Source organism: Vipera ursinii (genome assembly GCF_947247035.1).
Source record: "Vipera ursinii genome assembly, chromosome: Z".
Classification (NCBI taxonomy): domain Eukaryota; kingdom Metazoa; phylum Chordata; class Lepidosauria; order Squamata; family Viperidae; genus Vipera; species Vipera ursinii.
Window position 1 is genome coordinate 27,434,506 of NC_139517.1, and position 25,432 is coordinate 27,459,937.

The 25,432-nt window shown below is 37.4% G+C and overlaps 1 protein-coding gene across 2 annotated transcripts in view; it reads right to left on the reverse strand.

Annotated features, from left to right (window-relative positions):
- MYBPC2 (myosin binding protein C2) overlaps nt 1–25,432 on the reverse strand; it is a 71,665-nt gene that overhangs the window by 37,327 nt on the left and 8,906 nt on the right. Inside the window, exons 1-6 of one of the 2 annotated variants that reach the window (XM_083378174.1) lie at nt 21,794–21,815; nt 9,689–9,751; nt 6,907–6,936; nt 4,143–4,220; nt 2,492–2,640; nt 425–542 (exon numbers count right to left, since the gene is read on the reverse strand). In XM_083378174.1, coding sequence (XP_083234300.1) covers nt 425–542; nt 2,492–2,640; nt 4,143–4,220; nt 6,907–6,936; nt 9,689–9,751; nt 21,794–21,809 — 454 coding nt within the window. In that variant the 5' untranslated portion in view covers nt 21,810–21,815. Of the gene's footprint in view, nt 1–424; nt 543–2,491; nt 2,641–4,142; nt 4,221–6,906; nt 6,937–9,688; nt 9,752–21,793; nt 21,816–25,432 lie in introns of those variants that run through there. The other variant, XM_083378173.1, reaches the window with a different exon arrangement.

Consider the following 25,432-nt stretch of genomic DNA (forward strand, 5'->3'; position numbering starts at 1 on the left):
CATGGTCATCCAAAAAGTGCTTTCTTTCAAATCTCCATAGACATTTAACTTTGCGCTTTGGAATGAACACCCTTCAAATGTTGTAGGAGTGACCCGAAGGCATAGATAAACCTCCAAGTGGCCTCAACGACTCTCAGAAAGAGGATAGCGAGCACTTGAATCCTTCCATTCTCCACCAGTCAGAACTGAATAACTTTCTTGAATGAGAAGTGAAGCATCTTCTAGCAAAACAAGAAAGTCTAGATGCCTTTTGGAAAAAAAAAGGCACCTGTGAATCAGTGACTTTTGGGGAAACCACTTACTGACTTAAAAGGTTAAATGAATAATGTCATTTACCTCTGTAAGCAAAGAATATTATGCAAACATTTGAGGTTTTTTTTTATTTAGGTCTAGAGATAAGCAAACAGTGTGAACATGGTGGTACCTTCCACATCAATATTGAAGACACAGCTGTCAAAAAAGTCCTTGGCTGTCACCTCAAAACGATAGTCACCTCGGTCTCCAATTACTACTTTCTCAATTTTCAGTTCATGGGAGTAAATCTTTGAGAATAAACAAAACATTAAGCACAAAGTTTATTAATAGCTATTTTTATTGCCACTAAATCTCTGGCACATAATGGTTCTGAACTAGAAAAAAGCATCTCCATATTCCATTAGTGTTAACGGGAGTTTTAAGAGATTCAATAGGATAGGAAAAATGTAATTCCAAGAGAAAGACAATAGCAGCAGAAAATGAACTACTGGGACTAGGATGCACTTTGTAATCAATTCTCCAACCAAAGTCCCATAAGTAGCTTTGTTTGTTTGTTTAACAATTCAGAGATTTAATAGATAGTAAAATAGTTTGGCAGGGGGGGAGGGATTTGCAACAGACACAGAAGGATTAAGCACACCTACATTACTGATATCTTACACCAATTTTTTCCTTCACTGTGTTAGTTCCTGTTAGTTTGGCAAATATTTGAGATTAGACATTTGCCAAAATTGGTCTGTTATTACTCTCAGTGCCTTTAAGCAGTTAAATCTCAAAATCAGCTTAAATCAGCTTAAAATGTCTTGTTTAGATTGAAATTGACATTTTCAGATGTGTTTAGATTTCTACTTCACCAATTTTAAAAATCTTAACCTGAAGATATTCCCAAGCATTGAAGAACTATTTCTGTAGAGCTGTCTGATTACACTTTAATTCAACTTATACACAGAAAATTCTGTTGTGTGAATACCTTCATAATGCCACAAATGTCATCCAGCAAATTTCTCCAACAGTAACCTAGCAGTATTATATATGGCTAGTTTCTCCAGCCTGATGCTCCCTCCCTCCTCATAGCTTGCTCTTAAAAGCAGCAGAGTAGACTTTTTCTTAGGGTGAATTATAGTCATTGGAAAACAAGCAAGCAAATGCAGTTTTACTGCATGTCAAACACAAGGCCCGGGGGCCAGATCCGGCCCGCAAAGTGGTTTCATGTGGCCCGCGAAGCCATCCTGGAAACAGTGAGGGAACGGCCCCCACTGCCTTGGCCCTGGCCCAGAGACCCTCCTTCTGCCAGAGACCCTCAGATCTGTCCCACTCCTGCCCAGGCCCCCATAAGCACCCTTGATGCGAACTTTGTAGAGCTGGCCACGCCCACCCAGTAGGCCATATGCACTCTAGTCACGCCCACCCAGTAGGCCACATCCACCCTAGCCACACCCACCCGGCCCCCTGAGGCAACCGCAATGCTGATGCGGCCCTCAATGAAATTGAGTTTGACATCCCTGGGCTAGAATAAAAGAAACATGGGGATATTCTCAGGGGAAGCTGATTGTTGGAAAAGTTCTATAAATTCTCCAAAATGTACAAGTGATCTTTGACTTACAACCACAATTGGAATCGGAATTTCCATTGCTAAGCCAGATAGTTGTTAAGTGGATCGTGTCCAATCTTATCATCTTTTTTAAAAAGTTGTTAAGTGAATCACTGCAATTGCTAAATGAGTTGCGCAGTCCTGTGAATCTGGCTTCCCCTATTGACTTTGCTTTTCAGAAGCTGGCTGGGAAGGTTGCAAATGTGACTGCAGGATGCTGCTGCAACCATTGTAAATACCTGCCAGTTTCCAAGCATGCAAATTTTGATTATGTATCTCTGGGGATGCTGTGATGACAGTAATTAAGTGTTATGACCAATTGTAAGTCCCGTTTTTCAGCGGCTTTATAGCACTTAATAGTCACTAAATAAATGGTTGTAAGACATGGACTTAATCTTAAAAAACATTAAACTGAAAATTTAGAGAGTGATGGGTTTGGGAAAGCACACATTTTTACAAGCCAAATCAGGCTTAGCTGGGAATTGTGCTTTGGCAAAATTCTTAGCTGCTATTGCAAAACATATTTCACAGTATCCTTTTGAAGTAAGTTATGGTAGTTAAAGAAAAGTACTTTTAAGAGCTCGATAGATTTTAAGAGAACAGATATCAGTATCTCTTATAGCCTCCTTTTCTACAGGGGCTCACATTTTTATCCTTGTCAAAGTCCTCTTTGAACTGGAACCGTAGCCCGCTCTTAACGCCCAACTCCAGCCACTTCCCCTTGAACCACTTGACGGAAGGTTTGCAAGGGAGCTGAGCCCCATCCAACAGTATGTGGATACACACATCACCGCCTATAGAAAGGAGACATCAAAGTCAGAACACCTGTTTCCCTATCTAAACAGGCACTTTGTTATCCTATTCATCTAAATCAAAAGAATTAAACTTCTATAGGGTGTTTTAAGTCAAAGAGAATATCTATATGGCAAGAAAAGATGTGCTCTCTTTGAAACCCCATGGCAATGAAGTTACTGGTATTCTAAATGTGCTGGACTACAGTTCCCAGCATTCTTAGACTATACAACTATTAGTTGTGGCAGCTGGGGATAGTGATGTTTCAGTCAACCTTGCTGAAGGGTGATAGCTTCAGGGTAATGCTCTAGTTGATTCTGACCTAGAGAAACCAACAGTCACTTTATACCAATTGAAAGAGACCCACTTTTCCCTCTAAGACAGGGGTCAGCAACCTGAAACAGTGAAAGAGCCACTCGGAACCGGTTCCCTCACAAAAGGAAAAACTGGGAGCCGCAAAAAATGTGTGCAAATGCGCGCACATCCGCGCATGCGCAGAACAGGGTTTGACTGAAGAGTGGAGCCAAGGCGAGATATGCACCAACCCTGCATATTTGAATTGATTGGTTGAACTTTTTTAGTCCCACTTTTTTTTTTTTTTGGACTGCACATGGCAGAGGACTGGGAGCCGCAGGAGACGGCTGAAAGAGCCGCATGCGCCTCCGGAGCCGCGGGTTGCAGACCTGTGCTCTAAGAGAAGACTCTTAGAAGTGTCCTGACTATTGCTGATATGCAAAATGACCAATTCTAACATTGATCAATAGCTTAAGGCATGTGATAGAAGTCTATCTGTAGTTAGGCAGGTAGTTGCTTTAATCTGGCAATATTTCTATCTGGAGGTGAAGAACAACAAATGAAACTATTCATATGTAAGACCATATGTTGTTCTTGGTTCTTGGGCCCTGTCAAGGCAGGACACACCAAACCCTAGAGCAAGAATTATAAAAAAAGCTTCTCGGTTCTCTTCCCGCTTAAAACCAAGCAACTTTTGGCTTTGTAACATCCTATCAGTTACCGGTATAGTCAGACATAGAGAAAGGATGAATGATTTTTTTTTAAAAAAAAGACTACTCTAGCGGCTCTAATAAGAGAGAGCTACCTTTTCCTCCTATCCTTCGAAATGACCTTAGCAATTTCTTTTGAAACTGTTTTGATTTCAACTGAATGGTGGAACTGTAGATTTTCAGACTAATGTCTGATTTAATTGCTTTGGTTTTCCCTCTTCTTTATCTTTACTATTTAGGTCGTGTCTCTTAAATTGCAAATGTCTTTTTTATTGATCCATAACAATGTTTAGACAGGGAGGGAGGGAGGGAGGGAGGGAGGAAGGAAGGAAGGAAGGAAGGAAGGAAGGAAGGAAGGAAGGAAGGAAGGAAGGAAGGAAGGAAGGATATCTAAGTAAAGCATGATACACAACAAAATGATGAAAAGAAAAAAAGTTCATGTAAATTTCAATAGAATTTAGAATATGCATGGACTTTCTGCCTTTCTACTTTGCATTTACCGCAATGTATTAACACATTTTCTGGTCTCTTGATGAAGATTCCTTCTGACTGTGTAGAGGGATCCCCTTTGTCTTCCCCTGGAGGGAAAAAAGATAGATTAATGAAGGACAAAAAGTGCTAGGGTGATTGGAAGTTCTAGGATATAGCAAAGCAGAAGAAACTATTATTATTGCACTTATGTTCTAAGGAGGAAGGACACATTATAGGGCACAAGGCCAAAACATCAAGAGCATGACTTAAGACAGCAATCTATAAAAAGTATTCCATATCCTGCTTATAGTTAATATGATTTTCTCTCCAAAAGATTTTACGTCAAAATTAGAAGTGGATGAGAGACTCAAGTTTATTGTAGATAAGATTTGATAAAAATAGAGCTAAACTCAGAATGCTAAGTATCAGTGATTCTATAGACTTCCATATAGCTTTAATTATGGTATTTTTCTGGACCAACTCAGGGTATAGAAAGTAGGACGGATGATATTGCGGTGGATCTTCTCTTTTCTCCAGGTGGTAGCAAAGGAGAGGTTTACAAGATTCATCAAGACCTCAGTCTCTCCCCATTTATATTTGACATCTGTATGGACTTGCTGGATGAAGTCATCCATCAACTATATATCTCTGCTGTGAATCAGCAAATGATCCCATTGAGATTCCTGAGTGTCTGCAGGCTTGTGGAGACCTGGATGGAGAAGAACTGACTCAGGTCAACTCTGCCAAAAACAAATGGCTGTGAGTTCTGAATCCTCTGAATCCAGATATTTTTCTTTGATTCTGAATGGAATAGCATTTGCAGTAACTCATCCCCTAGTGTAATGGCATGTAGGAAAGAATGGATGAAGAGACTCTGCCAAGGGAATAATAATAATAATAATAATAATAATAATAATAATAATAATAATAATAATAATAATAATAATAATAATAAGAAGAAGAAGAAGAAGAAGAAGAAGAAGAAGAAGAAGAAATAGTAGTAGTAGTAGTAGTAGTTGGAAGGGACCTTGGAGGTCATCTAGTCCATCCCCTGCTCAGGCAGGAAACCCTATACCATTTCAGACAAATGGTTGTCCAATCTCTTCTTTAAAACTTCCAGTGTTGAAGCATTCACAACATCTGAAGACAGGTTGTTCCTCTGTTTAATTGTTCTGACTGTCAGGAAATTTCTCTTTAGTTCTAGGTTTCTTCTCTCTTTGGTTAGTTTCCATCCATTGCTTCTCGTCTTGCATTCAGGTGCTTTGGAGAATAATTTGACTCCCTCTTCTTTGTGCCAACCCCTGAGATATTGGAACACTGCTATCATGTCCTCCCTCATCCTTCTCTTCATTAAACTAGACATACACAATTCCAGCAACCATTTCTTATATGTTTTAGCTTCCAGTCCCCCAATCATCTTTCTTGCTCTTCTCTGTACTCTTTCTAGAGTCTCAACATCTTTTTTACATCGTGGTGACCAAAACTGGATTCCAGGTGTGGCCTTACCAAGGCATTGTAAAGCGGTATTAACACCTCACATGATCTTGATTCTATCCCTCTGTTAATGCAGTCTGGCACTGTGTTGTCTTTTTTGGCAGCCGCAGCACACTGCTGGCTCATATTTAAGTGATTGCCCACTAGGACTTCGAAATTGCTCTCACAGTTACTACTATTAAGCAAGGTACCACTTATACTATACCTGTGCATTTGATTTTTCTTGCCTAAATGTAAAACCTCACTTTTTTCACCACTGAATTTCATTTCGTTAGATAGTGCCCAGTGTTCAAGTCTGTCAAGATCCTTCTGTATCCTAAGCCTATCTTCTGGAGTATTTGCTATTCCTGCCAGCTTGATGTCGTCTGCAAATTTGATGAGTTCCCCATCTATCCCCAATTCCAAATCATTGATGAAGATGTTGAAGAGCACTGGGCCCAAAACAGAGCCCTGGGACACCCCACTACACACTTCCCTCCATGTAGATGCGGTTCCATTGAAGATCACACTCTGAGTATGACTGGTCAGAAACAGCATTGGCCATAGCTAAATAGTAGGTAGGACAAGAAGCTTAGAAGAGACCTTCACTAATTTCTCAGGCTATATAGGAGATAAGGGGAATTGTACCGTTAGACTTGCCGGATTGGTATCAACCTTGCAGAGTAAACTAGGTGGGAATCACAACCAGAGAAGTTAATTCCACTTTATCATAAAGCTACATTGACAGTCTTGTATGTCTAAAAATACAATTCTCCCCACATCTATCCAGAAACTAAGGAGCCTTCCAAGTTGGATTATTGTAATAGATTCTATGTGGGGCTCCCCTTGAACAGCATGTGGAAATTGCAATTTGTCCAGAATGCATTTTTTAAAATTTGTGTGGCCATTTTTGGAACTTCACAATGTGCCCATATAATACTATTTCTATGCCAATGTCTTCCAATGAGCTTCTGGGTGTAATTCTTGGTGTTTGTTGTTACCCATAAAGTCCTGCATGGTTCAGAACTAGATTATAGTATATGTAGCACTGCTAATGTCCAATCATTTCTGCTTGGGCAGAGTGACCAAGAAATGACAGGTTTAGGCATGCTCCAGCTCTATTAAGCAGAGTCATCATATTTTCTCTGTCCCAGCACCTGCCCTGGGGAACAATATCCAGAACTCTGGATAGTCCCTCTTTTGGCTATTTGCAAAGCATTAAAGAACTGATTGCTCCATTGGATATTTGAGCCAGGATGCTAAGAAAGCCCTGCTAGCTAATTTTGCTTTTGCTATTTTTTTAGGATGAAATATTCTTACCTCCTGGAGCCTGCTCTGCTGGACCCTCAGCTAGAGAAAATAAAAAAAGTGGGGGGGAGAGATTAGATGTTTAATTATAACCAAGGAGTAATGTGTTATTTTCCACATGGTCCTAAGTACAGGTATTTCTTGACTTACAACTGCTCATTTAACAATGATTCAAAGTTATAATAGCCTTGGAAAAAGTGGCTTCCATCTTGTCCTCAAAGCTTTGACCATCACACTACTCCTGCGGTCATATGGCTGCAATTTGGGCTCTGGGGGTCACATTTACAACTGCTGCAATATCCTGTGGTCTCATAATCACAATCTGAGACCTTTCCAACCAGCTTCTGACAAGCAAAGTCAATTGGGGAATCCTGATTTGCTTAACAACCATGTGATTCACTTAATGACAACAGTGATTTGCTTAATGACTGCAATAAAAATTATTGTAAAATTGAGTCCTGTCACATGATGACTTGCTGCAAGAACTAGAACTGCACTGCTCAGTGACCGAATTGTGATTGTAAGTTGAGGACTAACTATATACATTCTTGTTGCAACACAGCTTTTCTCAGCCTTGTAAATATCTCAGGTCTCGATATTTAAATTTTACCCACGTTCTTAAAACATACAGGATAGCCTTATTAAAAAAAAATCAATGAAACCTTGTCATAACAAAGCAACAGCAGGGCCTTATGTGTGAATGAAAGAGAATGCCTATAACAAAGAAATGTTTGGCAATTACTAGGACTTTAAGTGCAACTTTTCTTGACTAAGTTTGAATGTGGCAACTAAGTGATTTCTTGCTAAATGAATAATGTTTAAAGTTAGGAGCTTATATATTCATCCCAATGGATGAATATATATGGATTAAAAAATACTGTACAGTCAGTTGAAACAAGCAAGTTTCCCAAACCATGCCACAGCTACTCATGGTATCATCTGCAGAAGAAATAATGTACTGTTCAATATACAATACCTCAGTGTTCTGCTGTGCTATGATTAGTCTAAAGCTGAAGCAAAAGCTTTCAAGGAATATGGTGTTATATTTTTTTTCCTGCTAGAATCTAGAATTCATAAAACCAGCTTGAACACTTTGTTAAGAACAGGGGTTCCCAACCAGGTGCGAGACGATATTCCAGGGGATGTGAAAACCTGGGTTTTCAAAATTATAGTGTATATGCACAATTTGTTGCCATTATTTCAAATTTTTGTAAGGGGTGCGAGAATATATCAGAAGCCACTGGCTAAGAAGATGACAAGGAATTGAAACTTGTGGCAGCTTAGCTCACCTTGAAAAACTGAGGTTCAAAACTTCTTTCTGTGTTTGGATGTTTTAAACATACATACTCTACGTAGTGTGTGATTTTTGGCTTTTATGTTTTATTAGGCAGAAATGTCCTTTTCAATTAGGTACCAATGCCATGCTGAATCCCACAAAGGAAAGATATCAAAGGCAGTAAAGGACTCATTTTTTTTTCCAGGACCAATAAAGATATCATCTTACTTGTTTGTCATTCCTTTAATTAAAATGGTCTGTCAGGGATCAGCAGACTAGGAGTTGGGAGCCAGTTTTTCTAGGTCAACATGCCAGCATGTGAAACACTAATGCAGAGGTCAGCAAGTAGCAGGTCTCCGCTTAAATTTTACATTAAAAGGTATGCAAAATATTTCCCCTGCTCCTTCAACTCTGAGAATGCAGGGCCAAATAAAATTGAACCTTAATTTATTTTTCATTTATTTATTTTTCACACTTCTCAACTGCCCATCTTCCTCAGACAGAGGCTCTGAGTGGTGTATAATTTAATAAATAAAATTAAGCATAAAAACAGAGTAATTTAAGAATATTATATATATGTATGTATGTATGTATGTATGTATGTATGTATGTATGTATGTATAACAATTAATATATTCCAAATAACAAAAAAATAATTTGATTAATTCATGCTGCCTTTCCTGGGCCTTTTTACTGAATGGACATATATTATTTCAAGGTAATCAAATGTGTGGTTCAATCAAAGTAGATATATTATGCCTGTATTTCTCTGTTATAACTGACAGGCAAGAAGCCAGAAAGAGAAGATTATTAAAAGTAACATAATTAGTGCTAAACATCTTCTGGTTATATTCCAGTTATCCACTAAATTTCATGGCATCCAGAATAGCTGTCATCTCATCTTCCTCCACCCACTCAGACTCATACTTGGGCATTGTTTCTTATTAGAGAATGTTTTATTCAGTAGAAATAATGTATTATGGTTGATAATGGTAGGAGCACCCTTTGACTCTGGCATCCATCCTGACTCTGCCTTGGATGGATTATTTTAATTTTTTTCTTCTCAACAAAACATAATCATACCATCAAGGTATTCTTCGGAAGAACAACTTCCCCAAACACCATTTGTAGACAGGGCATCAAAGGCTCGTGCAATATTTGCAATGACCAAATGGATTAAATTCTTTTTATTCAGTTAGCAAATAATCTCAACATCTTTGACTTTGGGGCTTCTCCACAAATAGAGGTTTATTGGGATACTGACTTCAAAGGGTGATGGGGAAAACATTCTCAGATGAATATTCTGCCCTTGGCCTTTCAAGAGTCTTGAAAAGGCTTTGCATACCATTTTATTTCCATTCCCTTGATGAAGCTATTCATAATCACCAGGGAACAGAAAGGCAAACAGTATGTTCTCTGCAGCTCTTCATTCTTCCAATCTAAAAAAATATATGAGCAATTGGCTTTCTGCTAGCCACTGTATGCATGAGCAGGTTGAAATATGGCTCATAGTCTTACTTTTTGGCTCTTCTTTCTTCGCATCCTTTGGCTCTTCTTTCTTTACTTCTTTCTTCTTTACTGCTGTGAAGGAATGAAAAGACAACAGATCAGGGAAAATGTACGTAACAAAACAACCCATGTCCTCCAATGACATGCAACTATGTCAAGATACTATGTGGCCTTCAGAGGTTTCTCTGTTCCTTTGATCATGCCCAAAATTTGGGGGCAAATATCTATTGAGTGGCATTATTTTTTCTACCTTCCCCTTGACAGTTTAACCATTTGATACAGGGGTGTCAAACTCAATTTCATTGAGGGCCGCATCAGCATTGTGATTGCCCTTAGGGGGCCAGGTGGGTATGGCCAGGGTGGGCGTGGCCTACTGCATGGGCGTGGCTAGAGTGCGTATGGCCTACTGGGTGGGCGTGGCCAGCTCTACATCATTTGCATCAAGGGTGCCTATGGGGGCCTGGGCAGGAGTGGGACAGATCTGAGGGTCTCTGGCAGAAGAAGGGTCTCTGGGCCAGGGCCAAGGCAGTGGGGGCCGTTCCCTCACTGTTTCCAGGATGGCTTCACGGGCCACATGAAACCACTTTGCGGGCCGGATCTGGCCCCCGGGCCTTGTGTTTGACATGTCTGATTTGATCAGTAAAATATCTGAAGTGCTGTAAGCAAAGGGGAGATGGGGCATGACTTGGGGAGATGAAACAGAACTTTACCTAGCAGCTTTGAAAGCCACATGAACCACCTTTAAAGGCCAGATTCCTTATGCCTTACACAGAGCATGTAGCTGCCAGTTGTCAACAGCTGTATATAGCCTGATAAAGTGGAACATTGTGGCACGGCGGTCATTGTTCTGGATTCCTACTGAACTCTACCCCCTTAATTTTTGTTATTTATTATTGTATTAATTATCATTTTGTGACCACTGCACACACTCAGTCTTGGGAAAGCTACATTTAGGAATTACTCTCTTCTTTTTTTAATAATTCTGCAGATTTTATGTAAAGAGTTGCTCTAAGCATACTAATGCATGATTCTCCTCTGTAGATGATGGTGTTTTGGCTATAAAAGTAAGAATAGCTTCTGAAGACTGGAAATGACAAGAAATGTATTATCAGAGGATGTTCATAAAAACATTATTTTGAGGAGAAAGCTGAAGGAATAATATTGTATGAAGAAATCTCACTCATTAAGAAGGTTTGGAGAGAATAAGGTAAGCTAAACCTGTGGAAAATCTGCCATCCTGTGTTTTCAATAGACCTGAAATCACACACTTGCTTTGTGAATTCAAGCTGAGCTCTTCACATCTATCTTCATTTATTATTTCTACAAGCTATCTTTAAAACAGGGCTGAATGAAGTACAGTCTTCCAACTCTATTGTCCTTAAATTAACATTTTTAATATCACAGAAAGACAAAAAATATTCAATGCATCAGCAGTAATATTATTAACCATAATAGTTAACTAAGAATGAAACCAACTGTAAACCTATGTTTATTCATTTAGTTAAAATAATAAACATTATTCTGTAGTTTATTTTTGTGAATTTATATCCCCAAAAGGTTGATATTTTTCTGGGAGCTTGGGGAGGGGGATTATATAGAGATCTCCCTGCATTTTAAGCCAATATCAACCATGTGGAGTTGAAAGAGAGAAAAAGATTGGCCTGAGGTCCCTTGGTGTATCTTTCAAGGGCTGAAAGAAGATGTAATGTTGGATCTTTCTGGTCCTATTCCAACACCATAATCATTGCATTAATATTAACATTTAATCAAATTCTGATTTTCTCGAGGCCCAATAACTTTTTAGAACACTACCCTGGATCAAATGGTCTTTTGGGGAAAAATTGGATTTATCTGAATGTGTTAAAAGGTGGGCAAGCACAAATGGAAGGCAATATTATTAATCATCTCCATTGGTAATGATGAAAATCTTAATGCAGCTCATCTGGTGTAACCAAGTAGAGAAAAATTGGATTAGAACAACAAAAATATCTATTACTCTGTGCATCCAAGCATACTCCATCTCTGTGATAGCCTTTATATTGCTAATCTAACCTTTAATTGGACAATACAGAGGCCTATTCCCACTGCTGAGATGAAGTATTTTCTGTCTATCCTTGAGCCAGTAGAAAAGTATATTTTATTTTTATTTATTAGATTTTTTTTATTTTGCCTTTATATCATTATAATATTAGCTGTTCCCACTGTTGATCCATATCGTGCCTCTAATGCTTTAACTGCATTAACTGTAACTGCAACAATCTGGGTTCTTTCGGCTGCAAGAAGAGCATTTTTATGTTCTTTGAAGGTATCCATAGACACTGTTGGTATTAGATGAAATAATTCCTTAAATACTAGCTAAAGACCACAAGAGTTTTTCACTCATGGCCTGGGGACCACATGAAGGCTGTTATGGGAATGTGGTTTTTTAAAAAAGTTATCCAGGCTTGTTTGTGCCATGGTTAGCTGTGAATGGAGAAAGGCTCAAAGACAAATGTGAATTCAGAAAGGCAGGAACTTTAGAACAGCACTAACATTTTAGCTGCCAATAATAGTACAACACACTGAATATTGAATTCAACAATTAAATTTAATAGCATGCCTCAGTACAGTTGCCTTTTATTCTTTTATCTCAGCTGGCGTTTGATTAATCCTTCCTAAGGGAAATATGCTTTTCTTTCTTTCACCCATAAGAATTGCTTTTTGGGTAGATCATTTCTTTATTTCTGATTCTTTGATGTCTAAAATTAAAGCACATAATGTTATAATTTCGAATCATACTCCTCTGAAGCTTATTGCATTAACTGGAGAAAAAGTACAAATACTCTTTAAGTGATTTCTTTGCTGCAAAGATCTGTCAAGCAAATGGAACAGCAGATACTTTTCTAAAAAGAGATTTTCACTTATTGTTGTCTTTGGCATAGGACACTACCATGGGAACCCATCGGAGAGAAGTCAAAAAATTCAGCTTGGTGATTGTGACTGTGCAAACAAGCCACACCCTCTTTTTTTACACTCATCAAATAATGTATTTTAAAACAGACCAGGCCTTTAACTGCACTGTTAAACCTATCACCTTGTCTTTTTGGATATTGCTAAACTGTTTATTCAAGAATATTTAATTATTTATTTGGCCCCCTATCTTACCATAGTGTAACTCTGGGTGGCTTACAGTTACATCTAAGCTAAAACATAAAAAGTTAAAATCCAACATTAAAACTAAAGACACATGGGGAGAGCAGAGGCGGCGGCGGGGGGGGGGGAAGAGAGGTGGGATCTGTTATTACCTGTTATCAACCACCTCCATTGAGCTGTTCCTCCACAGAGGCCCCAGGCTGACTGGCAGAGCCACGTCTTTAGGCCCTTATGAAAAGATAGGAGGGCTGGGGGCCAACCTCACATCTGGGGGCAAGAGGTGTTCCAGAGGGCAGGAGCAACAGCAGAAAAGGCCCTCCTCCAGGTGGAATAATTGGGCTGAGCAGACCTGCAGCATGCCTCCTCTGCCAGCACAACTGGTACGGACCAACCCCAGTGGAGTGAGATGGTCCCTGAAGCATCATGCTATTTAATCACTTCTTTTTTAAAAAAAGAAATTTGCTAAACCAGTGGTTCTCAACTTGTAGTCTGTGGACCCCTGGGCGACTGCAATGTCATCACAGGGGGTCCGTGAAGGCTTGAAGAAATGTTATGATTTAAATCTTGAGTTAAGTCTTGGGGGTCCATGGTCACAAAAGGAATTTAAAGAGGGTCTGTGGTGAAGAAAAGGTTAAGAACCACTGGGCTAAATTTATGTTTTTAAAGGACAAAATAAACTAATTGTTATTGTTTTATTCACCCCACCTATCTCTGGAAGGATGTAAATCTAACCACAAACTTTATTTCCAAGACAAAAACTTACTATTTTGAACAAAGCAATGATATAAGAAAAAGGGAAAGAAATCTTTCAAGTTATTGTTTTATAGACTTGAAAGAAAATCCTTGAACAATGAAATATTGTACCACCTGTTATAGCATCATTAATCAATTTTTGTTTAAAATTTATTCTGAATTGTAACATATTTGCTTTTGATAAATTCCTTTACACAGAAATGTGGTTTGCCACATTTATCAGAGGTTCAAGCTGCTAATTTTATTTCACCTCTTTTGCTTAAAAAATATTACTGCAATCAGATCTATCAAACTGAAAAAGATCCTGCTTCTGATAGTTTTCCAGTTGAGTGATGTAAAAAGTATGTTGGGTTTTGGCCTCTTTTTGTTCGAGATCTATACTGAAGCCTTTTCAAATAAATCCCTAAACTCGTTCTAAAGAGGCAACTATTCCAGGTTTTTCTAAATCAGGAAATTATATCACTGAGAATTTTCTAACAACTGAGAAATGTGGATGCTGAGATTTTAAGTTACTTTGTCCCACAAAAGAGAAGGTACCTTTCTAACTATATTGATTCAGATCAGACTATATTTATAGAGGGCTGTCAAGCTTCAGGCAATATCAGATTTTTATTGTTCTTACTTTAATTCAAAATAAATAAGATCCAGCAGCCATAATTACTATGGATGTTCAGAAAGCTTTTGTTATATTCATTTGCAGCTATTGCAGTCAGTTTGATTTATTTTAGTTTCTGAAAGTTTTATATTTGGGGTTGATAGATTTATTCAATCTGCAAATCTTGGAAGATTTACTAACAGTATGTCCTTACTGTAGTTAAATTTATGTTGAGAAACACCTCATGGTTGCTCTTCTTTTCTTTTAATTTAGTTTAGGATGTCTTGCCATCCACTCAAATCCATGCAATCCAGCAACTTCCACCCCACAAAAGATCCACTGGCTTCTGAAGGCAAATTCTGCCAACTTCTGATGGTCAATGTCATACCAGAAATTCTGAATATATCAGTGAAATTACAGTAGGCTGAACTGAGTGTAAAATTTTGTTCTACATTAACGATATTTTAGATATTTTAGACTAGATTTTTTTTATTCCTAACCTTAATCTCATTATTCAAGGAGTTGAAGTCCTTTATAGTTACTCTGTGTGCTGAAGAAAATCAGACTAGATGCCAGTGGCTCTCAATAATAAAATATAATTATTTCATTACTATTGTTATCCATCTATGACACTGAAGAAAGAGAGCCATGTTTGTGCATGATGATAAAAAATGGAGTCTGCTAGCCTTTTCCCAACTAATCATTTTATAAGGCATAAACTTTCATTAGTTGTATCTCACTTCATGAATAGCCGGGACACTCCATAATAGATCTCAAAGTGATTATTTAAGAAAAATAATTGTTGAATAAATACATATGAAAAGATTTTATAAATCTCAGAAAATCCCTACAGACACTATAGGGTTTTAATATAGTACCATTATTATTTCATAAGTTATTGGTAATTTTCCATGAAACCTGTAAGTCTCCTTACCCTCCCTCTCCCCACAATGTTTCCGCTTCATAGTACCCTAATTTATATCCAGTTTAGCCAGACTATATATGGTGAAGTGAGCTGCAACTCAAGAAAGCTTATTCCCTTTAATTAAAATCATTAGTTGGAAAACATCTTGGGCAGAGTTGTGGTTTATTGTCTATTTATATTGGTATAAAAATATTGAGGAACCCTTCTCAATTGATAAATTTTGAATTATCTTGTTTTGATACAAATGAAAAAAATTAGACATATTATCTAGAATTCTCTTGAGTATTTGGGGTAACTAATGGATTCAGCATTGAATTTGAGATATTTGCTGTTTATTTCACTGCATATACATATACATATACATACACATACACACACACACACACACACACACACACACACACACACACACACACACACACACACACACACATATATATATATATATATATATATATATATATATATATATATATATATATATATATATATATATATAAATTACAACTGTCTATTAAGAAAGGACCCTTAAACTTTCCACACTTACAAGTTTATAACTGAGCATCTAGCCTATCTTTGGTTACTGACTCTGACTGGAGTAAGCAACTTTAGAATTTAGCTCCTCCTTGGACTCAGCTTGAGAGTTATTATCTGACCCCACTGAAACCCTGGCAGGTATTGTGCAGGTATCAGTTTCAACACCTATACTTAATACTGTAAGACATATATAAAAATATTAACACTCAGCTTTGACCCATTTAGCCATGAGAAGGCTACATTATAAGGCTAATTTTAAAATAGCTTCCAAACCTGTTTTTTTCCATAAACTGGGCCACTCATTACGTTATTAGTTTTGATCAACTCAGTTCTGAATAAGCTGTTTTTAAAACTTCATAGAAATAAAAAATACATTTGAATTAAATCTCAAATACATACTGCTCTTCTTGGCAGTATATTCAACTTGTACTTATTCTGAGCCATTTGCTCAATATATATACGTTCTTGGTTGAGTTGCAAGTATTTAGAATCTATCAAGATATCAAGAACTATGGGTAACTTTTGCAGGAGTTGGATAAAGGTATTATGCAACCCTGGAGGATGAAATATATATTGAATTGAGGAATATTGTTGATAGTATAGCTTGCAATGGACTTTGTGGGGCTGGCCTCAGAAGTAACTCAGAAGCTGCAGCTGGTCAGTTAGTACCAGCTATATTGCAAGAATATAGAAAAGAATAACATCAATATTTCAGCTGGTTCTAATTGGTTTCTAGGCTCACTGTACAGCCCTATGTGGAGATATCAGGAACAGATCCCAGAGTTGCCAAAGTTGATTCTGTTTACCCACTCTGGACAATTCCTCAGAAGTAGAGCAGCATAAAAATCAAAGTACTGAAATAAGCTGATTAAAGGCATAAAAAACCAATGAGACTTTGACCTTAACTCAGTCTGTGTGACTTTGAATGACAGGGGGTGCTAGTTACTATACAGTTTTATATTTGTCCTTTGTTACTTGTGGTTTACTTTGCTTCATTGAACACTACCCCAAACCTCAATTACATGGTACAATTCACAAATAAATGATTTTTTTTGAAATAGTGCTTTTTCAACAAAGGGAGCAAAAAAAAGTTCTTCAAACAATATGGGCAACTTTTTTGGAGTTCTATTTTCAATATTATTTCCAGACCCTTTCCCCCAATTTTTATTGCTTTAGTTATTAATTTTGTGGTTGTATGCATCTTTTAATGCAGTTGCATGCATTGGTACTTTTCAATACATGTGGATAATAGAATAAAACAGACAATATGCAAAGTTTAAATTCTTTAAGCATTCCTTTTCAATGGAGTGAATAGAAGCATTAGTATTGCTCATGTAACCTATAGCAAAGCTATCTCCCTTCCCCTTCCTACCGTATTATTTAGCTGAATACTAAGCAATACACAAATGCTAAAAAAATGTTTTAGGCAGGTCTGGATAGTGTAGATTTTTGGTTTTTTACAAAGTATGAAGAGTGCTACAACACAGCACACTAGACCCTAAGCTTGATTTTGTCTTAAACTCACACAACTGTTGTATTCAGATTGAGGTAATGAAAATATCTTATAGATGCTAAACTATTACCAAAGTAAAAATAAATTCTTTGTTGAGTCAATTCTTGGTGACTTGGAGACAAGTCCATATAGGTTTCATGGCAACACTACAAAAATAGTTTTCCATTGCCTTCTTCTTTGAACTACTCAAATCTGCTTTTAGCCTGGTCTCACATCACGTGCATATTGACACAAAGTACACAAGCAACAGTATTTAGAATGATCAAAAGAAGATTTGATCTTGCATCTAAATAATTCCCCACACTAAGAAGATCATCCATGTCCAGATATGTGAATGCTCTCAAATGCCAAGTATCTCTTCTCTATTTTATCCTCATTCCCTTGCTGAATTTTTCCACAGCATCCCATGCTCTTCATGTGTAAAGACCTTCATGTGATCATTTGGAAAGGACAAAATCAAGAAGGAACAATTGAGTTTGGTAGCAGGACAGAACAGGTGTAACAATTCTTGTCTGGGATTAAGTGTCACACATTTGAACAGCCACTGATTGGTTGGCTGTAACTTAAGAACCACCTGTAAAATATTTTTTACTTGTTTGCTTATTCAATTTATATGGCTACCCATCTCACACAACTTTTTTTTAAATTCCCATTTATATCCCGCCCTTCTCCAAAGACTCAGGGCGGCTTACAATCTAAGAAGCACAAATCAACTGACTCTGTGATGAACAATTATAAAATCAGTTAAAACCAGTGACTGAACAAAAGCTGTTATTCCAGTTCCAAGTGACTACAAATCAAAATGCTGAAACTAGAAAGCAAAAGCAGACAAACTAATGCAAATTAGAGTAATTATAAAACTTAGTTTGCTTATTCCTTAGCAATTACAATGTGATTTCTAAGTTCAAGATATTTGTATTTTAGCCAAATTTGTGTCCAAACCATGTAAACCCAGAAAATTGAATTAAAGTTAACCAAGATCCATTAATTGCAAGTTTGTGCATCTTGACACAGTGTTTGGGTCAACAGGTATCTACTAAATTCAGTTACTCTAACGCAGGTGTGTCAATCTGCCGGCCCACAGGCTGGTTGCATCCTATGGAGGCCGCGCCCACCCCAGCTCCAGCAATACAAAAAAAGTTGCGATATACTGTGACACATCACATGATGTGGAGAGTTTGACACCCGTGGTCTAACATCTTAAAATAAATGCATCAGCTGAAGTGACAGGATGGGATGCTTTTTCCATTAAGACCATAATACCCCCATAATTTTAAACAAGAACCCCAGCTTGAAGAGAAAGGTGATTTCTTTCTTTCCCATGCAAACAAACCTCTTATTATTGCTACTTGTTCTAAGTTATATTTTTGAGGATTATAATTAAAGGATAAATTGATGTTCTTTAACTGCAAATTGTGATCTCAAATCATGTAGCAGACACACATACACTTGGTTTTAACTTTATTTCTGGAAACACAGCACTGAAATAACACCAAATTGCTTAAAAAACTATTTCCTAGGTGGAATCTTTTAAGAAATTTCAAGCTGAAAATCTCAGCATTTCACTGATAATCCTGTCTGGACCTAATGGAAGATATAGTCTAAAACATGTGAACCAGCCTACATTGTTTTAATGTTAAAAAGCATTATTCTTAATTAATATAACTTCCTACATATCAGAAATTACTATACGGTCTCCTACCTATCTTAATGCAAAAGGTATTCATTTTCCATGTGGTTAATTTATTTTTAAAAACTCTGTTCAAAATCAAGAAAATAGAAGGTGACAAGCAATTTGCCAGTTCCAGCTAATTTATGGAATAAAAATGATCAACAACCATTATTTAACAAGTTTATTAAATATGAAGGCTAACTGCTAATTGTATGTTGTGTTCATTTTAGATTTAAATATATATGAATTGGTATTGGGGCCAAAGTCTCCTGTTCCAGATTTAGGAATCCTACCTAGAGATTTATTATTCCATCTGTGGAGCACCCACACTTTTTAAAAAACATTTCTTTCTTCACAATACTCCCCTCCTCAGGCCATTTTGTGCAATATCAACTTAAACTAGCTGGCTAAATTAGGAAAAAAATTGGATTGCAATGTTTAATCACAAACCGCCAAGATCCTCTTTTGGCTTAAGAACCTGAGATATGAGCAAACTATATAGTCAGGAAAATATCTCTTTTCTATTCCCAGACACAAATGAGTATATAGATCAAGAATTCTGTGAATCACAGAATGCTTATTTTCCATAAACCAAGACCTGATGGGAAATTGCTTTTGAATACATCAGGACATTAAGAATTTTTAGAACTGAGTATAATATATTGGTTTGTTCCAAAGTTTAGCCATAGTTTTAACTTTCAGATAAAATGGCCATTGTAATAGATTGCATTTACAAGTAGTTCTCACTTAATGGTAATTGGGATTGGCAAATTCATCACTAAGTGATGTGGTTATAAAGCACAACATCATGTGACTGCATTGACTTATGATGGCAACTGATGCAATTTTTATTGCAGTCATTAAGTGAATCCCACATGGTTACTGGGCGCAATGTCACATGATTGCCATTTGTCTCACACACACACACACACACCGCCAGGTTCCCTATTGATTTTGCTTGTGGGAAGACAGTAGTGAATGTAGCAAACAATTATGTGACCACAATATACTGTGGCTGTCATAATTGCAAGCTAGTTTCCAAGTGTCCAATAGTGATTATGTGATAATGGGGAAACTATGACAGCTGCAGTTACAAGGTCCAGTCATAAGTCTCCTTGTTCAGCACCACTGCACCTTTGAATGGTCTCTGAATGAGTGGTTGTTTAAAGAGGACTACCTATAATAATGTCTCCAATTCACTAAGCAACAGATTTTTGGGGGGGAAATAAAAATTATTTTTAAAATATTGTAATCGTTAATTTTATTAATAATACTATTAACACTAGTATTTTAATAGGATTTGGAAAAAATGCAATTGGCTGGCACCATACAGAAAGAGACATTTATTATATTGTTATGCAGATTAATTCATTGACTGAGCAAATGATTCATCAAGCATACTATGACTTATTTAACAAGGCAGCAACCCTTTCAATGAGACAGTAGTTATCTGATCTCCTCTACTGAATTTATTTCTTAAATGTATTACAATCCATGTACTGAAGAGCAGAGGTCCCCAACCTTTTGGGCACCAGGGACCAGTTCCGTGGAGAGAGGTTTTTCCACAGACCAGAGGGTGTGTGGTTTTGTGTGCGGCCTGCATCTTGCAGTTGGGGTTTTGCTTGTTTGTGCAGTCCGGTTGCTGGCATGCCGCGACCCGATACTGGTCCACGGACCGGGGTTTGGGGACCCCTGCTGTAGAGAAGGCAGGACCTGGAGCTTACTTAAACCTCTAGGAATTTATGAACATATATTGCAATCAGACAAGTGTTTTGGATTATTTTCTTTTAAAATAGTGCTCCTTAATTGCTCATCCTCCTACAAAAAGCAAAGAATTAATCTATTCCTCCAAGTCAGGATTCATAAGATTCCCTTTGTGTTTTCTGGTGCATGGACAGAGTGTAGCTTATCAAGCAACTGCAAACAATTGCAAAAGATGGGGGATTAGGAGATGAAGACTATTCAGAGATGTTTGAGCCCAAGCACCTCTCATTTTAGAAAGCACACTCTCTTGCATGACTCCGTACCCAGTCTATGCCCTTTTAAGTGCTACGTCTGCACTACATGACTCCCAATAAAGTCTGCACTCCATGACTCCCAATAAAGCCAACACAAGGTCCGGGTCCTTTCTCACAGTCTGTCTGACCCCTAATATAGCCTGGTGCGGAGTGCTGAGCCATCACCCAAAGCGATCACTAATAACGCAGCAGGAGCAATGCCCCACCCCCTCCACCCCCATCCCACCAAAAGGTTGGTCCAGCTGTCACATAGGCTTTGCCAGGACCTGCCTGATCAGCTCTGCCTGAGATGCTTTGCATAGTTCAGGAGCCTGACGAGAGACTTGGAACCTACTCAGCAGTCCCTGGGAGAAAGCTTCTCTTATCTCTGTAACTATCCACATGTTAAATCCAGTTCTTTCTTGTATTTCGCTTCACTGCCATGAATGCCTCTGAGATACTACACAGAAGGGAACAATTTGTTAGGACTCATATGATCCCCATTTCTTTTGTCCAGAGAAGCTAAAACTAACACACTACAGCTTTTCCCTATGGACCAGTTTGGTTTGTTGGGGTGACTTGGCCAGCTGATTTCCTGTAACCAAATCACAGGGGTCCCATTTTATGAAGACAATATTCTGTCTTGATTTAAAGGGCTGTCTATTTCAACTCTTGTTTAAAAATAAAATAAAAGTAAGAAGGGGGGGTAGCCATCAGGCCCAGAATTGCCCATCAACAGTTAGCATCTGGTCACTGTCTCATGCCATTCATGCCTTTATTTCGTTAAATGCATTTCAATTACAGTACTTATGTCCTACACGTACATCTCTGTATATAGAATAGCAGAGCTGCATTTTATGCAACTCTGTAGCCTTTTTGGTGGCACTGACCATGCTAATGGACAACTCTCAAGATGTCACTGCTCTCAAAACTGTATAAGCATAATGGGAAATATTTCCCATAATGCCATTAAGGGTGTCTGAATGGTACCTGTGCAAGTCAGCATTTGGAAGAGGAAGGTGTACTGGAAGTGGATGGTGCAGCTATGCAAAACATGTTTAGTTGGCAAACTATGGGAAAAAGAGGTTTATTATCAGTACAGCCAGAAAAAACATATACAGTACTTATACATACTCCAGTGCAACCATTTTCCTTTTAGCTACTCAAAATGATGATGTGATTTTAAAAATTATTGCTTGATTGCAGGGAAAATAAAATCCTTCTGATTTTTTTTAAAAAGGGACTTGAATACTCAGCAGGCCAATTGTGCTCAGAAAGTCAGAAGGATTGGTTAGTACTTGGAGGGAGATTATCAAAAAATACTAGGCTTTAACCTAGAATAAGTTTTTTAAAATGCCCCAAATACTCCAAAGAAGACAATGACATTGAGAAAATTTGCAAGGATGTGAAAGCTAAGTCACTCATCTATCATTTTATTGGGACTGATCCCTTTTGATAATGGTGGGTGAGTGGGCGGAATTCGGAAATGTTACAGTAGAATAGAACCATTTGCATTTTGACAAAGGGCACATACAATTAGAAAATGTTGGTTGGTTGGTTTTTTTTAAGTTTCTAAAGAGGAAGGAGGAAATTCTTGGGATCATGGTGTCTAACCGTAAGTTTCCCCCAATTTAATCATTTACTTCCTAATATAAAGGTCTATGTCCCCCACTCCAATTCAGGAGGGTTCCCCTAAACTTACCCTGCAAACATGAAGCAGTAAGCAGGAGTAATATCTATGGCACTGTTTCTCAATCTTAGCAGCTTTAAAATGTGTGGATTTCAACTGGCTGGCTGTGGAATTCTGGGAGTTGTAGTCTACACATCTTAAAGTTTCTCAACAACGGCCTATGGCTTCATCTGCCCATTAATTACGTAGAAAGGAAAGGACTGGACTCATCAATAAAATACTTATATTCTCATAAGCTTTATTTGGGAGATTTTAACTTAGGATGGTTCACTAATAGCTACAGTGATCATATTTTCCTACAAAAAAAATAAAGGGCAAACCTGAAAAGGGGCCAATCTCAAAAAGATTTATAAGAATAAAAAACTGTAATTGTTTATATTTATGTTTTTGCTTTACAAAGAATATATATTCATATATTATATATTAATATTATATATTAATCTCCTTCATTGATATTAATATATTGTAAAAAGATCGTTCAACTTCCATACTTTTCACATGCATGTGAAAGAATGTGCATTAAGTGGCAGCATTTGTATAGTAAACATTAAATGATCCAGTTAAAAAACAAAAGTGAATCTGAACAATAAATCAATCTAAAGGCAAGCTTCCTGAAATAAAGGGCTGCTCTTTGTAACACAGGACATATCATCACTGTACCTATATCTCTTTCACCCCTTCCCATTACTGCTTCTCTGACCTTTCGTGAGCTCCATCTCACTTTGCCATTTTGGGGGCCTTCTGCCCTATTAGGGGCACAGAGGGAGTAGGGTTTTCTGCCCAAGAAAACAGGCATGGCCAAGTTTATAATTAGACTCTCTGGCTTTAGGCTGCTTTTGCTGAGCCCATAAAGTAATTCAACCCACAGGCAGAAGATGAATCCCTTGGCATCAGCACTCTGGTCAAGCTAGGCCTCTCAATTTACTTTACTTGCTTCTTACCAAGGAGTTCATTTTCACCATTGCAAAATCCAGGCATGGTTGCTTCAAACTCAGAAATGCAAATTATCCACTGTACAAGGTTTAAAGGGGAAGGATGTCCCTCCAAATGTAAAGATAAATCTCAGCAGCAAGTTATAAATTCAAGAAAAAATATACAGGTAATTAAAAATACCCAGTGCTCTCCTGCACTCTCTAAGCATGCACATTTCAGTGCATACTCTGTCCTTATATAGACACCCAACTATGTGTGAATCCACTGAGCTGAAATGAAAGATGCAGACCGTACATCTTTAGATTCATTTTCCTAGAATCTGAATCTAATGCACAATATGCATTATGTGGTACCATTTGTACAGTAAACATTAAATGTTCCAATTTAATGATTTAATGATTCCTAGAATCTGAATCTAATGCAAAATAAATGTTATACACATTTCAGGTGCAGTAGTCATTATATGCATCTTACAATATAGATATTTCCATATGTTTCATTATTAAAAAGATTGATCCTAGGCAACATCATTACATATACCCAGAATGCTTATCATAATAATCTCAGAGTCAAATAAGCAAAATCAAAAAGTAGGTTTTCCTGTGTTTAAAACATAAATTCAAAACTAGATTTGTATGCCTCACGCTTAAAAATCTCATGGTGATATATAATTCAGCTCAGAGGTAGGATGAAATGCTATAGATTCAGATGTGCAATGTAGCACCAAGTATTCCATTTCTTATTGCATTTTAACTCAGTTGAATTTTGATTTAAACACTGTACAGTCTCTGTTCCAATAACTATATGAAATAAAATTGGGCATCTATTCCAGCAGATCTCTAAATCACATCAGCCATATAAACACCATTCTTCACACTGTTCCAGTTTGTGTTACACAATTAATATGCAGTTACCAACTTGATTTTCTCTCCATACTAAGAATGGGATTATCAAATGTTCCATGCACACCACACTAGCATCAGCCTACACATCAACTGGGAATTACAATTGGAATGTAGCTATACTTTTATTACTTTATTTTAATATCTAAGTCACTAGCCTTGAAAATAGAATGGGAGTATATATAAATATATAAGTAAGTATAAAGCTCAAATATATTTCCAATTCAGTTTTCCCCAAATAGAATGGGAGTGCCACAACAAACAAGTGTTCTAGGAAATGAAATTTTAACACACCTAGAGGGAGATAGTAGGGAAAATACCTCTATCATTGCAAAACTCACTCCCTGTCCACGTTGAATACAGTGAACACTCTTACCCAGTGTTAAAGTTCTATATAATACTGTTCCACCAATTTCATAAAATAGACACAAAATGTATACAGGGTTCATACCTTAATAACTGAATGCATGGTTTATCAGCGTTGCTTAACTATGATTCATTTATTACTCATGGAGTATTGAATAAACCAGAATATATAGGGTTCCCACAACATATTGTAATGAGGATAATTAAGCCATCATAGATGGCTTCATATAGTCACCTAAACTACCACAAAAAAGGTGGGAATAGTTTAACAAGATGGTGTGAAACAGATGCATTCCAGTCTAATCCAAAATTCTTTATTCACAAATATGCATAGTCTATATTTACATAAGATCTACCTCCATACCTTGGGAATATCCATGGAGGGGTCATAAAAGATCAAGGTGGCAGGCATGATCATATAATTGCAGCCCCTCCTCTTTTGAGCTATGTGCTATTCATGTCAAAAAGAAGCAGGACTTCAATCACACATCCATCATCTTGACTTTTTTTATTCCCCCCCTTCCCCATACCGCTGCCACATTTCAAAATGAAGATTTACAGGATATAAGGGTACCCACATACAATGCTGAGTGAAATCCACTGTGGAGTAGCATATATGGTGTCCAACTGCAACTAGGGAATGAAATTATCAGTTCCCCAACCAATTAAGATTCAGGAGACTCCCCTACAAATTTCTGTTTTCAATAAATAGACCTACCAATTTGTCAATTTTACAAA